Source organism: Pistacia vera, unplaced genomic scaffold (genome assembly GCF_008641045.1).
Source record: "Pistacia vera cultivar Batoury unplaced genomic scaffold, PisVer_v2 Contig407, whole genome shotgun sequence".
In the NCBI taxonomy this organism is placed as follows: domain Eukaryota; kingdom Viridiplantae; phylum Streptophyta; class Magnoliopsida; order Sapindales; family Anacardiaceae; genus Pistacia; species Pistacia vera.
The window spans coordinates 310443-327077 of NW_022196232.1; the positions used below are offsets into that span (position 1 = coordinate 310443).

The window sequence follows — 16635 nt, forward strand, 5'->3', positions numbered from 1 at the left end:
AATAGCATTTTTATCAATTTCTAAATATAAAGAACGAAATTTTTATTCAAATCTAATGGATTCTTTAAATTTAATGAATATGCTTTTTATTTTCAAGAAAGAAACTTAATAAAAGATAAAATTAATAAATAAAATACATAAAAATTTACAGTTTATTAATTAAAATTAAGATAGAGAGTAAGAGTGTCTCCAAATAACTCTTTATATGACCCAAATGATTTATTATAAATAGTCTATCCATAAAAACAAGAGTCCAACAGACTCTTATCTTTAAAATATAAATTAGAGAGTGAGTTTGACTCTCCACATTTAGAGAGTCAAATTTCACTTCCAATCCCAATTTTAATTAATAAACTACAAGCTCCTATGTATTTTATTTATTAATTTTTTCTCTTATTAAGTCTCTTTCTTAAAAATAAAGAGCATCTTCATTAAATTTAAAGAGTGATTGGATTTGAATAAAAATGATATTCTTTATATTTAAAAATTAATGAAGATATTTTTTATTTATATAAAAGATGTTTTTCAAAATAAATGATTCTTTATATGACCAAAACTCTTTCTTATAAAGAGTTTATTCATAGAAACAAGAGTTCAAAAGACTCTTTATTCTTTAAATATGAATTAAAGAGTGAGTTTGACTCTCCACATTTAGAGAGTTAAATTTCAGCCTTTATCATAATTTTAAATAATAAATTATAACTTTTTATATATTTTATTTATAATTTATCTCTCTTATTAAGTTTATTTCTTGAAAAAATATATTTTTGCTTCTAAAATTTAAAGAATTTTATTTTATATATTTAAAAATAAGTAAAGATATTTTTTATTTATATGAAAGATGCTATTTAAAATAAATGATTAAAAGCGTTCTTATTTTTAATCATATTAATAGCTATCATCGGACAATAAATCATTAAATCCAAATAATGTTTTTCCGAAAATAACAAAATTACCCGCTCCTTTTAACTATTGTTTTTCTTTACCCGCAGACTCCCGAAAATAATCAAATCCTAGCGCCATGGGGTTCTCTGTCTGGTTCTCTCGCTTGCGCAGCTCGTCTTCTTCGTACTTCAGTTTCTCCAATCTTCGCGCTTCCAGAAACGTCCGAACTCTTCTCACATCCAACACCGGTAACACAAGCAGCGGCGGAGGTAGCTCAAGAACTAAGCAGCCGTTTCTATTGTTCTCGAGCTATTTGATTCCTTTGGCCGTCTCTGTTTCGGATATTCAATCGCAATCTTCGTCTCCTTCTCTCTGCGATTCGTCCACTTACGATTATCGGTCTCTCTTTCTCTCTCTTCAATTTGTTTTTTTTTTAATTATCTTTTTCGAGTATCGCTCCAGTGACGTTGCTGGACCAATAACTGATTTCCGTAGAATATAAAATCTAGTGTATCCTTCCAGTAACCGTACTGGACCGATAACCGATAACCGTAGAATTATGAAATAAATCCAGTGTATCCTTCCATTAACGTTACTGGACAAATAACCGATTTCCGTAGAGTATATAATGTAGAGTATCGCTCCAGTAACGTTACTGGACCAGCAACCGGTTTTCTGGAAATATGAAATGTTTTTAGTGTTTTAGTATCCGCACTGCTGGGAATTTAAGAATCGTTCAAGTAACTAGAACAACCTTGGTACTGTAATGGTGCTGGACCGGCAACAGATTTCTGTAGAATATAAAATGTTTTAATTGTTTTAGTATTGGCAGTTTTGGTAATTCATTTGGTACTTGAAAAATGGTTTAAGGTAACTAGAACAGTCCTGCAACGTTACTGGTCCAGTACCGTAAGGAGCAACATTTGTTTTATGTTATGGTCATCGGTTAAGGGTATTAATGTGACGTATTATGTTGCAAAGTGAAAATGGTAGTTATTGTGTTGATTATGACTGTGGTTTCTTTTCTTGATTATGTTTTTTAGGGGTGTAAGCATTGGTGGGAAAGGAAGCACAGAATATGAAGTGAAGGGATCTCACAAGGAAGTTTCCCAGGAGTTTATTGATGAACTCAAGGCCATTTGTCAAGTATTATTTTTGTTATTAAAGAATTTTTTGTGAATTGTATGGAAATGATGTCCTTTTTGCTTACGTCTGGTGATAAAAGTATCAATTAGTTTATTTATTTAATTTGTATAGGATAATGTTACATTGGATTATGATGAGAGGTACTTCCATGGAAAACCACAAAACAGCTTTCACAAAGCTGTTAATATTCCTGATATCGTTGTTTTCCCAAGGTGAGATTGCTTCTTCATTCTTGGCCTTGTGTTCTTTTTTGAGTGCTTGGTGCATTTATCTTGGTTTAATACTGTATTTGATTTTTCCATTTAAGAGGTGCAAGTAAGGGATACGTTGAACATTTTGCAAATTGAAAATATGTTTCCTTATTCCATGGGGTTTAAGAATCAGTAGGATTTTATAGATGCCTAATTTTTGAAACAGTTGGGGGTTAACTACTCTGGTTTTCATACTGTCTAGAATAAATCTTTCTCATGTATTTTGAATAGAAGTTAACTGAAATTTATTTATTTTTTAATTAATTATAAATTTAATTTGCTTAAAATCTTGCGAAGTAACTCATTGAAATTTGATATTATTTGGAAACACACTGAGGTGAAATGTTTTGTTTATGTTAAATTTCAAAGAAATAATGTGCATGTTTATGAGAAAATCAAATTCAAATAAGGTAGCATCAACAACTGGTGTCTGTTCTTTTGTGTACGAGTATATCATATAACATTCAACCCCAAGTGTTGGTTGAGTGGTTAAGACCTTTTGTTCCGATGAATAGTTTAGGGATTTCAGCTTCCCTTACAGCCATTTACTTGGGATATCATATTCCAAAAGGTTATTGGGTACAAGGTTGTAGGCTTTTGGAGTGGTCCTCAAATTGGAACTCAGGCACATGTACCTTTAGGAATTTCTAGGTATTTAAAAAGAGAAAGTTTTTATCATGCACCGATCATTTTCTTGGTTTGCTATGCTTATCACTATTGTAATTCCTTTTTGTCCTGGACTAAATTGCTTTGTGTTTTGAAACTATCGTGGTTGTTGTGAAAGCTTGTTGGAGATTTAAACATCCTATGTGCAAATTCTGAATATAGATTTGTACATAGCAATTATTGTAGATCATTGGATATGATTACTAATATCATGTGCTTGCAAGAGAGCCATAACAGGGTTTTAAAAGAGAGTTCTCCAAGTTGCATGCAGTCTATTTTGGAAGTTCTCTTCATATTTCATAATTTTTTCGCAAAATATTTTGATTTATAATTTCTTTATGCAGGTCTGAAGAGGAAGTTTCCAAAATTGTAAAATGCTGTGACAAACATAGAGTATGAGCTCTTCCTTTTCGCATTTTAGTGAAAGATGCCATTCCTTTTCTTCTTTTATTTGGATCTAAACATTATTCCTTAAAAAAATTTAGCATCCGCTTCTAATTGGATAGTGCTCAGTATTAACATTTTATATTTGATGCTTGTAGATCATATGATATGATATAATGACATAGATTTCTCTAACTAAATCTGAAGATTTGACCCTCAGTTCTCTAGCTATATCTAAACATTTTAATCCTCATTTACCTATGTATTTTGTTTTTATTTGTATCTCTTTTGTTCTTGATTATGGTATGACGAAATATCTTGCTCTTTTGGAGCAAGTACTGACTTGGGTTGTCTTTATGTTATAATCAGATCCCTATTGTACCATATGGTGGAGCAACTTCAATTGAGGGTCACACCTTATCTCCTCTTGGTGGTGTTTGCATTGACATGTCTATGATGAAAGTATGTATAATCTCTTTTATATCTGCCTGGGATGAACTTGATGCATCTACTTGAAACATTCTGATTCCTGAATATTGTCTTCTCAAGAACTACGCAAGATTCATATCTTTAATACCATAAAGGACCCACAGCCTAAGTGGAAGCTGTCAATGTCTTTTTTGAGCATGTCTCTTCTGCTGCAACTTATACAAGTCACCTCTTAACTTAAATCTCTAAGCCTGTTGGTGAATGCAATTATTCTGGGGGCAGAGATCTTTCAGTTGCATATCTTATGAATGTGTCAAATGCATACATGTATTCTGGAGTTTTTTTCTGCTTTTATATTTTATATTGGCTTATGCTGGATTATGTTCATATTTTAGAGTGTTAAAGCATTACATATTGAGGACATGGACGTGGTTGTTGAGCCCGGGATCGGGTGGATGGAGCTCAATGAATACTTGGAGCCATATGGTCTATTCTTTCCCCTTGATCCTGGTCAGGTTACTATGGTTCTCTTCTTAATGTTATTAATGGTCAATCATTCTCTGCCCTGATTGATATTTTGGGACACAGCTAAAATTATTTCAAACTCTATATGAAGTCAGAATTTTTCAAATGTGTATGCCCTGGACAGTGTAGTGTGAGTTGCCAAGTTTTTGCTTGAGTTTGTCTCCTGCTTCCCAAGAGCTGCCTCTCTCTCTACCTCTGTCTTTTGTTTTTTCTGTTGTCACTTTGGCAATTGAGGTGAACATATTCATAAATTATCTTGATATACAGGGCCTGGTGCAACCATTGGGGGGATGTGTGCTACACGTTGCTCTGGTTCTTTAGCAGTCAGGTAGTTGCACTGTTTCATTAGCTCTGACATTTTATTGATTGCTAAGGGTATTTACATGTGAGATTGCTGTTCCTAGTAAAAAGAGATAGTAGTACAAAATTATATGTTACTTGACCAGTAATGGAATACTTATCTCAAATTTTGGCGAGAAATAGTAAGTAAAACCAAAGACCTTTTCGCACCTCTGTGTAAGTTTTTGCGTTTTAATATTAGGAATATCTTTATTTTCTAGAGTTTGAATATATTCAAGGGTTTGTCTTTAGGTGAAGTTCAACTCTAGATGCAAAATGCTTTAGCAACAAACTAGTTCTGGAGTCTATTTTGATGGTTCAGTTTGCCTTTTGATTTAATGATTTTGCTTTTAGCATGTAGGTATGGAACAATGCGTGATAATGTCATCAATCTCAGGGTTTGTCAGTTTCCCTTCTCATGTATTATTTAGCCATAAAGTGATATATCTCTAATAATGTGTACACCTCAGGTAGTTCTTGCCAATGGAGATATTGTCAAGACAGCTTCTCGTGCACGAAAGAGTGCTGCAGGGTTTGTTCACTTATCTACATCAATCTAGTTATTATTATTATTATTTTTTAATTAATAAGGAATAGACAAAGTAGAACAAAGAGATTCCAACCATTATTTCTTGAAATTACGGAAACAACCATTAGACAGATATAATTGGTTGAGCTTTCTTGAATGACAGTTTAACATATCAATTGATCATCCATTGTTTTGCTATCATTAACTGCCTTTACTCCTGATACATAAATCCAGTAATCCACTACAATTCTTAATTATGATTGTGTTGTAAATCGAGTGTGTTAACTCGCATTTATGTTATGAGTCTTATATATGTTTTTTTAACTAGGCTATGTAAAGCTAATATAGCTGAGAGGGGCACATTCTCTATGATGGTCTTTTCTTCAATGCTTGAAATTATAAGGGTTTTTGAAAATATATGCTTTTTGAAAATATATGCGCATAAGGTCATTGTGACTTCCTTGAGTTTGCCTTCTGATTGTATTTGTTTGTTATGGTCCTCTTACATTTGTGAGGAATCAAGAAATTTTCTTTAATTATCAAGTGAAATGCAAGTAAAAGGGAGAAATGCATTTCTACTTAAGTTAGAGCCATTGCAACTTGTATTAGCAATGCATGTATATCACTGAATGTGTTTGGTTTAATTTTGTAATGTTTCTTAAACAATGTTAGTTTTTCTCTATTTTCAATTTTGCCTTGTCAGTCTAGGCCTTTGAAATTTTAATTCCTGATATATTTGTTTTAAGAAGGATTTCTTGGTCCATGATTCCCATCCTTTAGTCTGTCCACAATTTGCATTTCCATGCATGGAATATCTACTCAATCAGCAATAAGTTTGAGTCACAAATCTTATATTTTTAGTTTCATGGTGCTTAGAAGATTCGTTTTTCTTTTTCCTTTCCTCTTTCCTATTTTTGTTCAGCTGTGAACCTTATAAGACTTGCTTATATTAGGTATGATTTGACCCGTCTCATAATTGGAAGTGAGGGAACCCTGGGTGTAATAACAGAAGTTACTCTACGGCTTCAGAAAATTCCTCAGCATTCAGTGGTAACTTGACCTTTCTCTGTTGGAAAGCAATTCTGTTTTAGTTCAATTCAAATTTCTAACTAGTATTTTTCTCTAGACAAGATGGGATTTTACTGAGATTGAAATGATAATTATGTTGTGTACATGCTGTTAGTAGCACTGTCATGATTAGTTATATATTTATTTTTAAATTTACGGTCAGAACATATCTTCTACGCTCTTCTGATGCTTGCTATATAAAATTGTTCTGAAAGGAAAGCATAGAGCTTGCTTGTGCTTAAAATCCATACTCTTCTCATCAAATAAACAAATAATCAGATTACATAGAACATGGGAAAAACATATGCAGTGAAAAGTTAGAAGTTGTACCCAAGATAATTGGAACCACCTCAATATTGAAGAATAATGTTGCATCTCATGATAACTGGAATCATGTAATATACAAGAAAACTTTAAAACTATATAACTTCAATAAGGAAGTTTTTTGATTTCCTGCAATTTGTGCCATTAAATGCCTCATAGAAGTAATGAATTTGGCATTTATAGTTTTGTTATTGAGTATATCTAACTCAAAACATAATATTTGCATTTAGCTTTTATGCAATGGAAAACATAAGCCCTTCAAATTATGTTTATCGCAGGCCGTTTATTTCATTGTTTTTTCTCTCTATTCTTTCTCGATTATCATTTAAAAAATTGAAAGTTAACAAGTTCCAACTATTTTTAAATTGGAATGGTTGCCTTTACTTAAGATTTGGGAAAATTTGTAACCAAGTCTTGTGGATGAAAGCATCTGGAGATCTAGATAGACAGATTAGGTTTGTGATTTGCATTTTCTTATTGTCATAACTTGTGGGTCCTGCCTCATGCTTCTATAAATCTAATTTGTTGCTAGATGAGCAGACATATCTCGGCTGATTTGATTGCCTCATGAATCAAAGCAAACACTTTACCCCTTGGAGTGTGCTAAGAATTGTAAACAAGCAAATCCCTTAGAGAAAACAAATCCCTTAGAAAAAACGGAGGGGGGAAAAAGACAGCTTTAGGCTGCCAATAAAGTGATAAGTGTTTCTTTTTGCACTTAAACATGAGTTTGCTGACCTTGAAATTTTGAGAAGTTTTCCCTTATGGAGTACTCGATTCTCTTGCTATCCATTTTAATGGAGTAGTTAGAATGTACAATGAATTTTGTTGACTGAATTTGATGATGTTGTAGGTTGCAATGTGTAACTTTCCTACAATTAAGGATGCAGCAGATGTTGCTATTGCTACTATGTTGACTGGTATACAGGTGGGGCCTTATCTACAAGCTTTGTTCACTTATTCAATCCCTCTTCAGTTTTTTTAGTTTTTACAAACTCTACAGGTGTCAAGGGTGGAGCTGCTGGATGAGGTTCAGGTTAAAGCTGTCAACATTGCTAATGGGAAGAATTTGCCTGAACTTCCGACTCTGATGTTTGAACTTATAGGCACTGGTGAGATGAGATACCTCTTTCACTATATTCATTTTGTTAATCAATTTAATTGTGCCAATTTTAGAAACATTCTATCATGCAGCCCATTCATTGTAACTTTTCATTGGGATTTTGTAAACCAAGGTCATGTTTACATGTACACAGATCAACCTGCTAAGACAATTAGAAGGAATTTGATATTTCATGATCTGAGACCAGACAAAAATTTCTTGCTAATCTGAATTTGGGCGGTTATCCAATTTTATAAACCTTATTTTCTTCCTTCTTTAGATCTTAATGGATCTGTTATATTTACGATATGCACAGCTGGAAAAATGAGATTGGTAGGCCTCAATTCGTATATAATTTGATTAAGTATAGGATATCATAGTAATATATGCAGATCTTCTTTTCATTTTTCCAGATGGAATCTGGCTTGTCTTTGGAATCAACATCTGATTCGTAGCATGACCTAGGCTAATGTGATGGTGGATTAATGCAAAATTGGGGGAAAAATGAAGCGATTAAAAAAAGTTAATCTGTACCACAGTTACTAATTTCATGTGTAAATGCACTTTGTTTTTCACTTTAATATGTTTAAGCTATAGTTATCAGAATATGTACACAAATAGGAGCGTGGTTGAGTACGAGGTTGTGGGTCAATCCTACTTGGGTCAGTAATTATGTTTGCCAAGCAAAAAGAAAGGAAGTTGTGCTATAGCGTTTGATTTTTTGAATTTTATCTGAACATATTATTCCAATAAGTGTGGGTGTGAGGTGTGCTCTTCAATTAATGGAGCCCTGGGGAATCTTGTTCATGGAGTGACTATTTAGAGTACTTGTATAATTAAATTGCAAAAGGAAAAGGAAAAGGAAAAATAGTGATGTAATCACAGTCAAACAGCTAAGCAGCAATTGGAGGTGCACTTCTGGGATGAGAGGTGTCCAGTAACAAACAAAGAAGGCTTCCCTTTAATTTGGAAACCACAATATGCAAATTGGTGAGAGGTGTCCAATAATCCACAAAGAAGGCTTCTTTTCATTTTGGAAATTAATCTTAATAGATGATTGACAATATAAAAATTTGTATGGTCTATGAAAGGATGCCCAGAACAGGTTTTTGCAGGATTTGAACATGTTGGATACCATGACTTTGGATTTTAGGTTTGGTTGCTGAAGATTTAATTTTTTCACTCTACTGATTTATACCGGTAAAAATTGATGAAATTTGGGTCAAAATTATTACAAATATAAAATCTAAAATATTTGCTACTGACGGTTTGTGTAAGTCATCCTCTTTTCTCCTCATGATATTACCTTTTTTTTTCTCCTCTCTTTCCCCTATATTTGCTGTGTATGAATGAATGCATCAATGTACTATAAAGAGTTGTTTTATTAGCTGTGTGCATTCTTATCTTATCCTAACTTTTAATATGTTCTTTTTACAATTGTTAAGAGGCATATTCACGCGAGCAAACATTAATTGTTCAGAAGATTGTTTCTGAGCACAATGGCTCAGATTTTGTTTTCGCGGAAGAGCCTGAAGCTAAGAAGGAACTTTGGAAGGTACAAGAATCTGATTTTTGTAATACTGTTTGCATTCTAGTTCTTTCCCATCTGAATTGTGGGTTTATGGCTCTTACATTCACATTTTGCTGTATGTATTTTATGTCTTCTTTTCCTTCTTCGGGGCTGTCACCTTTTTATTTTGATCTTATTCTAGGCTATAATGTATAATTTTGAAATTAATATTTCCAAACCTTTTCAGTTCAGTAATATTGTACAGTGGTTTTACCTGTTCATAAGCTCCCATAAATAAAGTAGAACTAGATATGTTAAGATGAGGAGTGTTAATGAACACTCTCTTTCTCACTCACTCTCATTGTGATATGTGCAGAAAAGACATAAGATAATAAACAAATGATTACTCTCTTTTTCATTTTATTTGTCTTCTTGTACACATGTCAAATGGGGAGTGGGAGAGTGAGAGAGCAAAAAAGAGATGTTTTTGGCCTTTCTCATGTTAAGATATAACAATATGGGTCTTGTTTTGCGCTCTTAATTCCCTGGTGAAACTTTTATTTATCTTTTAGATGGTTTTCAGTATGCACAAGTTTTTTGATTTGTAATTCTCTCTGCATTCTGTAAAGTTCTTTGGCTTTCATACAGATAAGGAAGGAAGCACTGTGGGCATGCTTTGCAATGGAACCTAATTTTGAGGCAATGATTTCAGTGAGTCAACTGTTAGTGAACTTGTTCATAAATTTGAAACTACTTGGTTTAAATAGATTAGAAAAATTTCCATAAAATGATGTAGGACTGGTGGAAAATAAAATAAGACAGGTGAGGAAATAGAACGAGGTAGGGAAAAAGAAGGAAATAGAATAAGATAGATAAGGAAATAGAATGAAGTAAGGAAAAAGAAAGGGCTTGAGAAATTGAGGAAAGAAATAGATAATTGGGGAGAAAGCCAATCCTCATTGTTGACGCTTTTTTTTGGTTGAATGTTAACTAATAATGTGGACTCGGGTATCGGGGCATCTGAATCTGACTTTAACGCATAATCTTACCTTGGTGATGACTACAAGTGCTCGGTCGATCAATGGAAGGTGATGTGTGATTGGTCTGATTAGCGTCTAAGTTTAGGTTTCTAGTATAAAGTCGAAGTCCAATGATCGCGCAAGCTAATTAAGTCTGATTAGTGGTCTTCTTTGTCTTCTGCAAACCAAGCCACAATTAGAGGGAGTCGATGAGGGGTTTCCACGTTAGCGGCCCTTTGACGTTCAAGTTAGAATTTGGTATACCTTAAAATATAGAGTGAGATGCTTTAAAAAATAATTAAGTTTAGTGAGAGAAAGAGTAATTAAATTGTGAAATTGAGAGTTCCATGGCTTAAATATTAAGGCACTATATGTAGAGGGGGAGGGTTAGTGGTCTCCAAAATGACAATCCTTGAGGTTGAATCACGTGTTGTTAACTTTTTGGCATACAACCGCTATGAAATCAAACTTTATAACTATTGTATACTTGTTTAGTCTTGTAGTGCCTTTGGTTGATGAGGAGAGCTAGCCATGGGCGATGAATTCTTTGTGCGATGAGGAGAGCTAGTCATGAGTGATGAGTTCTTGAGCTTTGAATTCGTGGATGATGAGATTTTAACCATCTCATTTCGATGATTTCAACTTTAACGATTTCAATTTTAGTTGGAGGGAATGTTGTTGTGTTCCCAAGACCAAAATCTCATGAATGAACTAGGCATCGTCTTAAAAAAAGTTGATTTCCCATGGCTAGCTCTTCTCAACACCAAAGGAGCTCATTAACCAAATACCTCGTTGCCAATGGCTAGCTGTCCTCATGAGTGTACAATAGCTTTGAAGTTTGATTTCACAACGGTCATACGCCAATAAGTCAACATTATATGGTTCTACCTCAAGAATTATCACCTTAGAGACCATTAACCCTCCACCTTTATAACTTGTATCCCAATATTTGAGCCATGATACTCTCAGTTTTACTATTCATTTACTTTTTATTTTCTATAATTAAATATTTTTGGGAGCATCTCACTCTAGATTTTCTGATAAACTAGATTCTAATTGAGTGTTGTCGTCGGCTCTACGCTGACGAAACCCCTAGTCGACTCTCCTTGACTATGGTTATTTTGTAGAAGGCAAAGAAGACTACTCATCAAATTTACCGTAGCTTGGTTGATCATTGGACTTAGACTTTTAACTATGGACTTAAACTTGGACATTGATTGAACCAAAGATGCATCGCCCTCAACTGAGTAGCCGTAGCCATTGCCATTGTAAGATTTACTCTTCAAACTTGAATTTGGACGCCCTGACAGTTGGGTCCACATCACTAGTTCGTATTCACTAAAAAACGAGCGTCAACACTCATAATCAATAATCTATAGTCTACACAAAATTGAAAATCAAAGCCTATTTGTATAGTGGTTGAGCATAAATAAATTATGAAATGGAGTTCTCTATTGTGAACAGAATACGCTAGCAATGATTGATTTGGCTTATAAAAGTATTTCTACTTAAATAAGCATGTGGACATATCATGCCTTAATCAACTCGACTTTTTCAAGCTGAATTGCGAATTTTTACTGAAAATGCTTTTCATATATAATTCCCTTTTCTTTGACTTAAAGCATCTTTGTTAATTTGTAATTTGGTTTTTTTTGTATCTCTTTTGTTCTTGATTATGGTATGACGAAATATCTTGCTCTTTTGGAGCAAGTACTGACTTGGGTTGTCTTTATGTTATAATCAGATCCCATTGTACCATAGGGTGGAGCAACTTCAATTGAGGGTCACACCTTATCTCCTCTTGGTGGTGTTTGCATTGACATGTCTATGAATGAAAGTATGTATAATCTCTTTTATATCTGCCTGGGATGAACTTGATGCATCTACTTGAAACATTCGATTCCTGAATATTGTCTTCTCAGAACTACGCAAGATTCATATCTTTAATACCATAAAGGACCCACAGCCTAAGTGGAAGCTGTCAATGTCTTTTTTGAGCATTCTCTTCTGCTGCAACTTATACAAGTCACCTCTTAACTTAAATCTCTAAGCCTGTTGGTGAATGCAATTATTCTGGGGGCGAGATCTTTCAGTTGCATATCTTATGAATCTGTCAAATGCATACATGTATTCTGGAGTTTTTTTCTGCTTTTATATTTATATTGCTAATGCTGGATTATGGTCATATTGTAGAGTGTTAAAGCATTACATATTGAGACATGGACGTGGTTGTTGAGCCGGGATCGGGTGGATGGAGCTCAATGAATACTTGGAGCCATATGGTCTATTCTTTCCCCTTGATCCTGGTCAGGTTACTATGGTCTCTTCTTAATGTTATTAATGGTCAATCATTCTCTGCCTGATTGATATTTTGGGACACAGCTAAAATTATTTCAAACTCTAATGAAGTCAGAATTTTTCAAATGTGTATGCCCTGGACAGTGTAGTGTGAGTTGCCAAGTTTTTGCTTGAGTTTGTCTCCTGCTCCTCAAGAGTGCCTCTCTCTCTACCTCTGCTTTTGTTTTTTCTGTTGTCACTTTGGCATTGAGGTGAACATATTCATAAATTATCTTGAATACAGGGCCTGGTGCAACCATTGGGGGGATGTGTGCTACACGTTGCTCTGGTTCTTTAGCAGTCAGGTAGTTGCACTGTTTCATTAGCTCTGACATTTTATTGATTGCTAAGGGTATTTACATGTGAGATTGCTGTTCCTAGTAAAGAGGAAAAGAGATATATACAAAATTATAGTTACTTGACCAGTAATGGAATACTTATCTCAAATTTTGGCGAGAAATAGTAAGTAAAACCAAAGACCTTTTCGCACCTCTGTGTAAGTTTTGTGCGTTTTATATTGATATCTTTATTTTCTAGAGTTTGAATATATTCAAGGGTTTGTCTTTATATGAAGTTCAACTCTAGATGCAAAATGCTTTAGCAACAAACTATTCTGGAGTCTATTTTGATGGTTCAGTTTGCCTTTTGATTTAATGATTTTGCTTTAGCATGTAGGTATGGAACAATGCTTGATAATGTCATCAATCTCAGGTTGGTCATTTCCTTCTCATGTATATTTAGCCATAAAGTGATATATCTCTAATAATGTGTACACCTCGGTAGTTCTTGCCAATGGAGTATTGTCAGACAGCTTCTCGTGCACGAAAGATGCTGCGGGTTGTTCACTTATCTACATCAATCTAGTTATTATTATTATTTTTTAATTAATAAGGAATAGACAAAGTAGAACAAGAGATTCCAACCATTATTCTTGAAATTACGGAAACAACCATTAGACAGATATAATTGGTTGAGCTTTCTTGAATGACAGTTAACATATCAATTATCATCCATTGTTTTGCTATCATTAACTGCCTTACTCCTGATACATAAATCCAGTAATCCACTACAATTCTTAATTATGATTGTGGTGTAAATCGAGTGTGTTAACTCGCATTTATGTTATGAGTCTTATATATGTTTTTTAACTAGGCTATGTAAAGCTAATATAGCTGAGAGGGGCACATTCTCTATGATGGTCTTTTCTTCAATGCTTGAAATTATAGGGTTTTGAAATATATGCTTTTTGAAAATATATGCGCATAAGTGCTGTGACTTCCTTGATTTTGCTTCTGATTGTATTTGTTTGTTATGGTCCTCTTACATTTGTGAGGAATCAAGAAATTTTCTTTAATTATCAAGTGAAATGCAAGTAAAGGAGAAATGCATTTCTACTTAGTTAGAGCCATTGCAACTTGTATAGCAATGCATGTAATCACATGTGGTTTGGTTTAATTTTGTAATGTTTCTTAAACAATGTTAGTTTTTCTCTATTTTCAATTTGCCTTGTCAGTTCTAGGCCTTTGAAATTTTAATTCCTGATATATTTGTTTTAAGAAGGATTTCTGGTCCATGATTCCCATCCTTTAGTCTGTCCACAATTTGCATTTCCATGCATGGAATATCTACTCAATCAGCAATAAGTTGTGAGTCACAAATCTTATATTTTTAGTTTCATGGTGCTTAGAAGATTCGTTTTCTTTTTCCTTTCCTCTTTCCTATTTTGTTCAGCTGTGAACCTATAAGACTTGCTATATTAGGTATGATTTGACCCTTCTCATAATGGAAGTGAGGGAACCCTGGGTGTAATAACAGAAGTTACTCTACGCTTCAGAAAATTCCTCAGCATTCAGTGGTAACTTGACCTTCTCTGTTGGAAAGCAATTCGTTTTAGTTCAATTCAAATTTCTAACTAGTATTTTCTCTAGACAAGATGGGATTTTACTGAGATTGAAATGATAATTATGTTTGTTCATGTGTTAGTAGCACTGTCATGATTGTTATTATTTATTTTTAATTTACGTCAGAACATATCTTCTACGCTCTCTGATGCTTGCTATAATAAATTGTTCTGAAAGGAAAGCATAGAGCTTGCTTGTGCTTAAATCCATACTCTTCTCATCAAATAACAAATAATACAGATTACATAGAACATGGGAAAAACATATGCAGTGAAAAGTTAAAGTTGTACCCAAGATAATTGGAACCACCTCAATATTGAAGAATAAGTTGCATCTCATGATACTGGAATCATGTAATATACAAGAAAACTTTAAAACTATATAACTTCAATAAGAGTTTTTGATTTCCTGCATTTGGTGCATTAAATGCCTCATAGAAGTAATGAATTGGCATTTATAGTTTTGTTATTGAGTATATCTAACTCAAAACATAATATTTGCATTTAGCTTTTATGCAATGGAAACATAAGCCCTTCAATTATGTTTATCGCAGGCCGTTTATTTCATTGTTTTTTCTCTCTATTCTTTCTCGATTATCATTTAAAAATTGAAAGTTAACAAGTTCCAACTATTTATAAATTGGAATGGTTGCCTTTACTTAAGATTTGGGAAAATTTGTAACCAAGTCTTGTGGATGAAGCATCTGGAGATCTAGATAGACAGATTAGGTTTGTGATTTGCATTTTCTTATTGTCATAACTTGTGGGTCCTGCCTCATGCTTCTATAAATCTAATTGTTGCTAGATGAGCAGACATACTCGGCTGATTTGATTGGCTCATGAATCAAAGCAAACACTTTAGCCCTTGGAGTGTGCTAAGAATTGTAAACAAGCAAATCCCTTAGAGAAAACAAATCCCTTAGAAAAAACGGAGGGGGGAAAAAGACAGCTTTAGCTGCCATAAAGTGATAAGTGTTTCTTTTTGCACTTAAACATGAGTTTGCTGACTTGAAATTTTGAGAAGTTTTCCCTTATGGAGTACTCGATTCTCTTGCTATCCATTTTAATGGAGTAGTTAGAATGTACAATGAATTTTGTTGACTGAATTTGATATGTTGTAGGTTGCAATGTGTAACTTTCCTACAATTAAGGATGCAGCAGAGTTGCTATTGCTACTATGTTGACTGGTAACAGGTGGGGCCTTATCTACAAGCTTTGTTCACTTATTCAATCCCTCTTCAGTTTTTTTAGTTTTTACAAACTCTACAGGTGTCAAGGGTGGAGCTGCTGATGAGGTTCAGGTTAAGCTGTCAACATTGCTAATGGGAAGAATTTGCCTGAACTTCCGACTCTGATGTTTGAACTTATAGGCACTGGTGAGTATGAGATACCTCTTCACTTATCATTTGTTAATCAATTTAATTGTCCAATTTTAGAAACATTCTATCATGCAGCCCATTCATTGTAACTTTTCATTGGATTTTGTAAACCAAGTCATGTTTACATGTACACAGATCACCTGTTAAGACAATTAGAAGGAATTTGATATTTCATGATCTAAGCCAGACAAAAATTTCTTGCTAATCTGAATTTGGCGGTTATCCAATTTTATAAACCTTATTTCCTACCTTCTTTAGATCTAATGGATCTGTTATGTTTACGATATGCACAGCTGGAAAAATGATTGTAGGCCTCAATTCGTATATAATTTGATTAAGTATAGGATATCATAGTAATATATGCAGATCTTCTTTCATTTTTCAGATGGATCTGGCTGTCTTTGGAATCAACATCTGATTCGTAGCATGACCTAGGCTAATGTGATGGTGGATTAATGCAAAATTGGGGGAAAAATGAAGTGATTAAAAAAGTTAATCTGTACCACAGTTACTAATTTCATGTGAAATGCACTTGTTTTTTCTCTTTAATATGTTTAAGCTATAGTGTCAGAATATGTACACAATAGGAGCGGGGTTGAGTACGAGTTGTGGGTCATCCTACTTGGGTCAGTAATTATGTTTGCCAAGCAAAAAGAAAGGAAGTTGTGCTATAGCGTTTGATTTTTTGAATTTTATCTGAACTATTATCCAATAAGTGGGTGTGAGGTGTGCTCTTCAATTAATGAGCCCTGGGAATCTTGTCATGGAGTGACTATTTAGAGTACTTGTATAATTAAATTGCAAAAGGAAAAGGAAAGGAAAAATAGTGATGTATCACAGTC

General features: G+C 33.7%; 1 protein-coding gene and 1 long non-coding RNA gene across 3 annotated transcripts; both read left to right on the forward strand.

The window, feature by feature from the left end:
- Positions 1 to 1021: 1021 nt before the first annotated feature.
- Positions 1022 to 9944, forward strand: LOC116142334 (D-lactate dehydrogenase [cytochrome], mitochondrial-like). Its single transcript, XM_031427762.1, has 14 exons — positions 1022 to 1284; positions 1929 to 2031; positions 2143 to 2243; positions 3293 to 3341; positions 3702 to 3794; positions 4157 to 4271; positions 4554 to 4614; positions 4987 to 5023; positions 5096 to 5157; positions 6108 to 6204; positions 7400 to 7474; positions 7550 to 7658; positions 9094 to 9203; positions 9807 to 9944. Exons 1-14 carry the CDS (start codon positions 1022 to 1024, stop codon positions 9942 to 9944), a joined length of 1413 nt encoding a protein of 470 aa, XP_031283622.1.
- A 2470-nt stretch (positions 9945 to 12414) lies between these two features.
- On the forward strand, positions 12415 to 13231 carry LOC116142300. 2 transcript variants are annotated; one of them, XR_004129980.1, is made up of 3 exons: positions 12415 to 12483; positions 12759 to 12819; positions 13183 to 13231. It is a non-coding gene; the product is annotated as an uncharacterized LOC116142300 (long non-coding RNA). The 2 variants fall into 2 exon arrangements; XR_004129979.1 differs by having other exon boundaries at positions 13190 to 13202.
- Positions 13232 to 16635: the final 3404 nt, after the last annotated feature.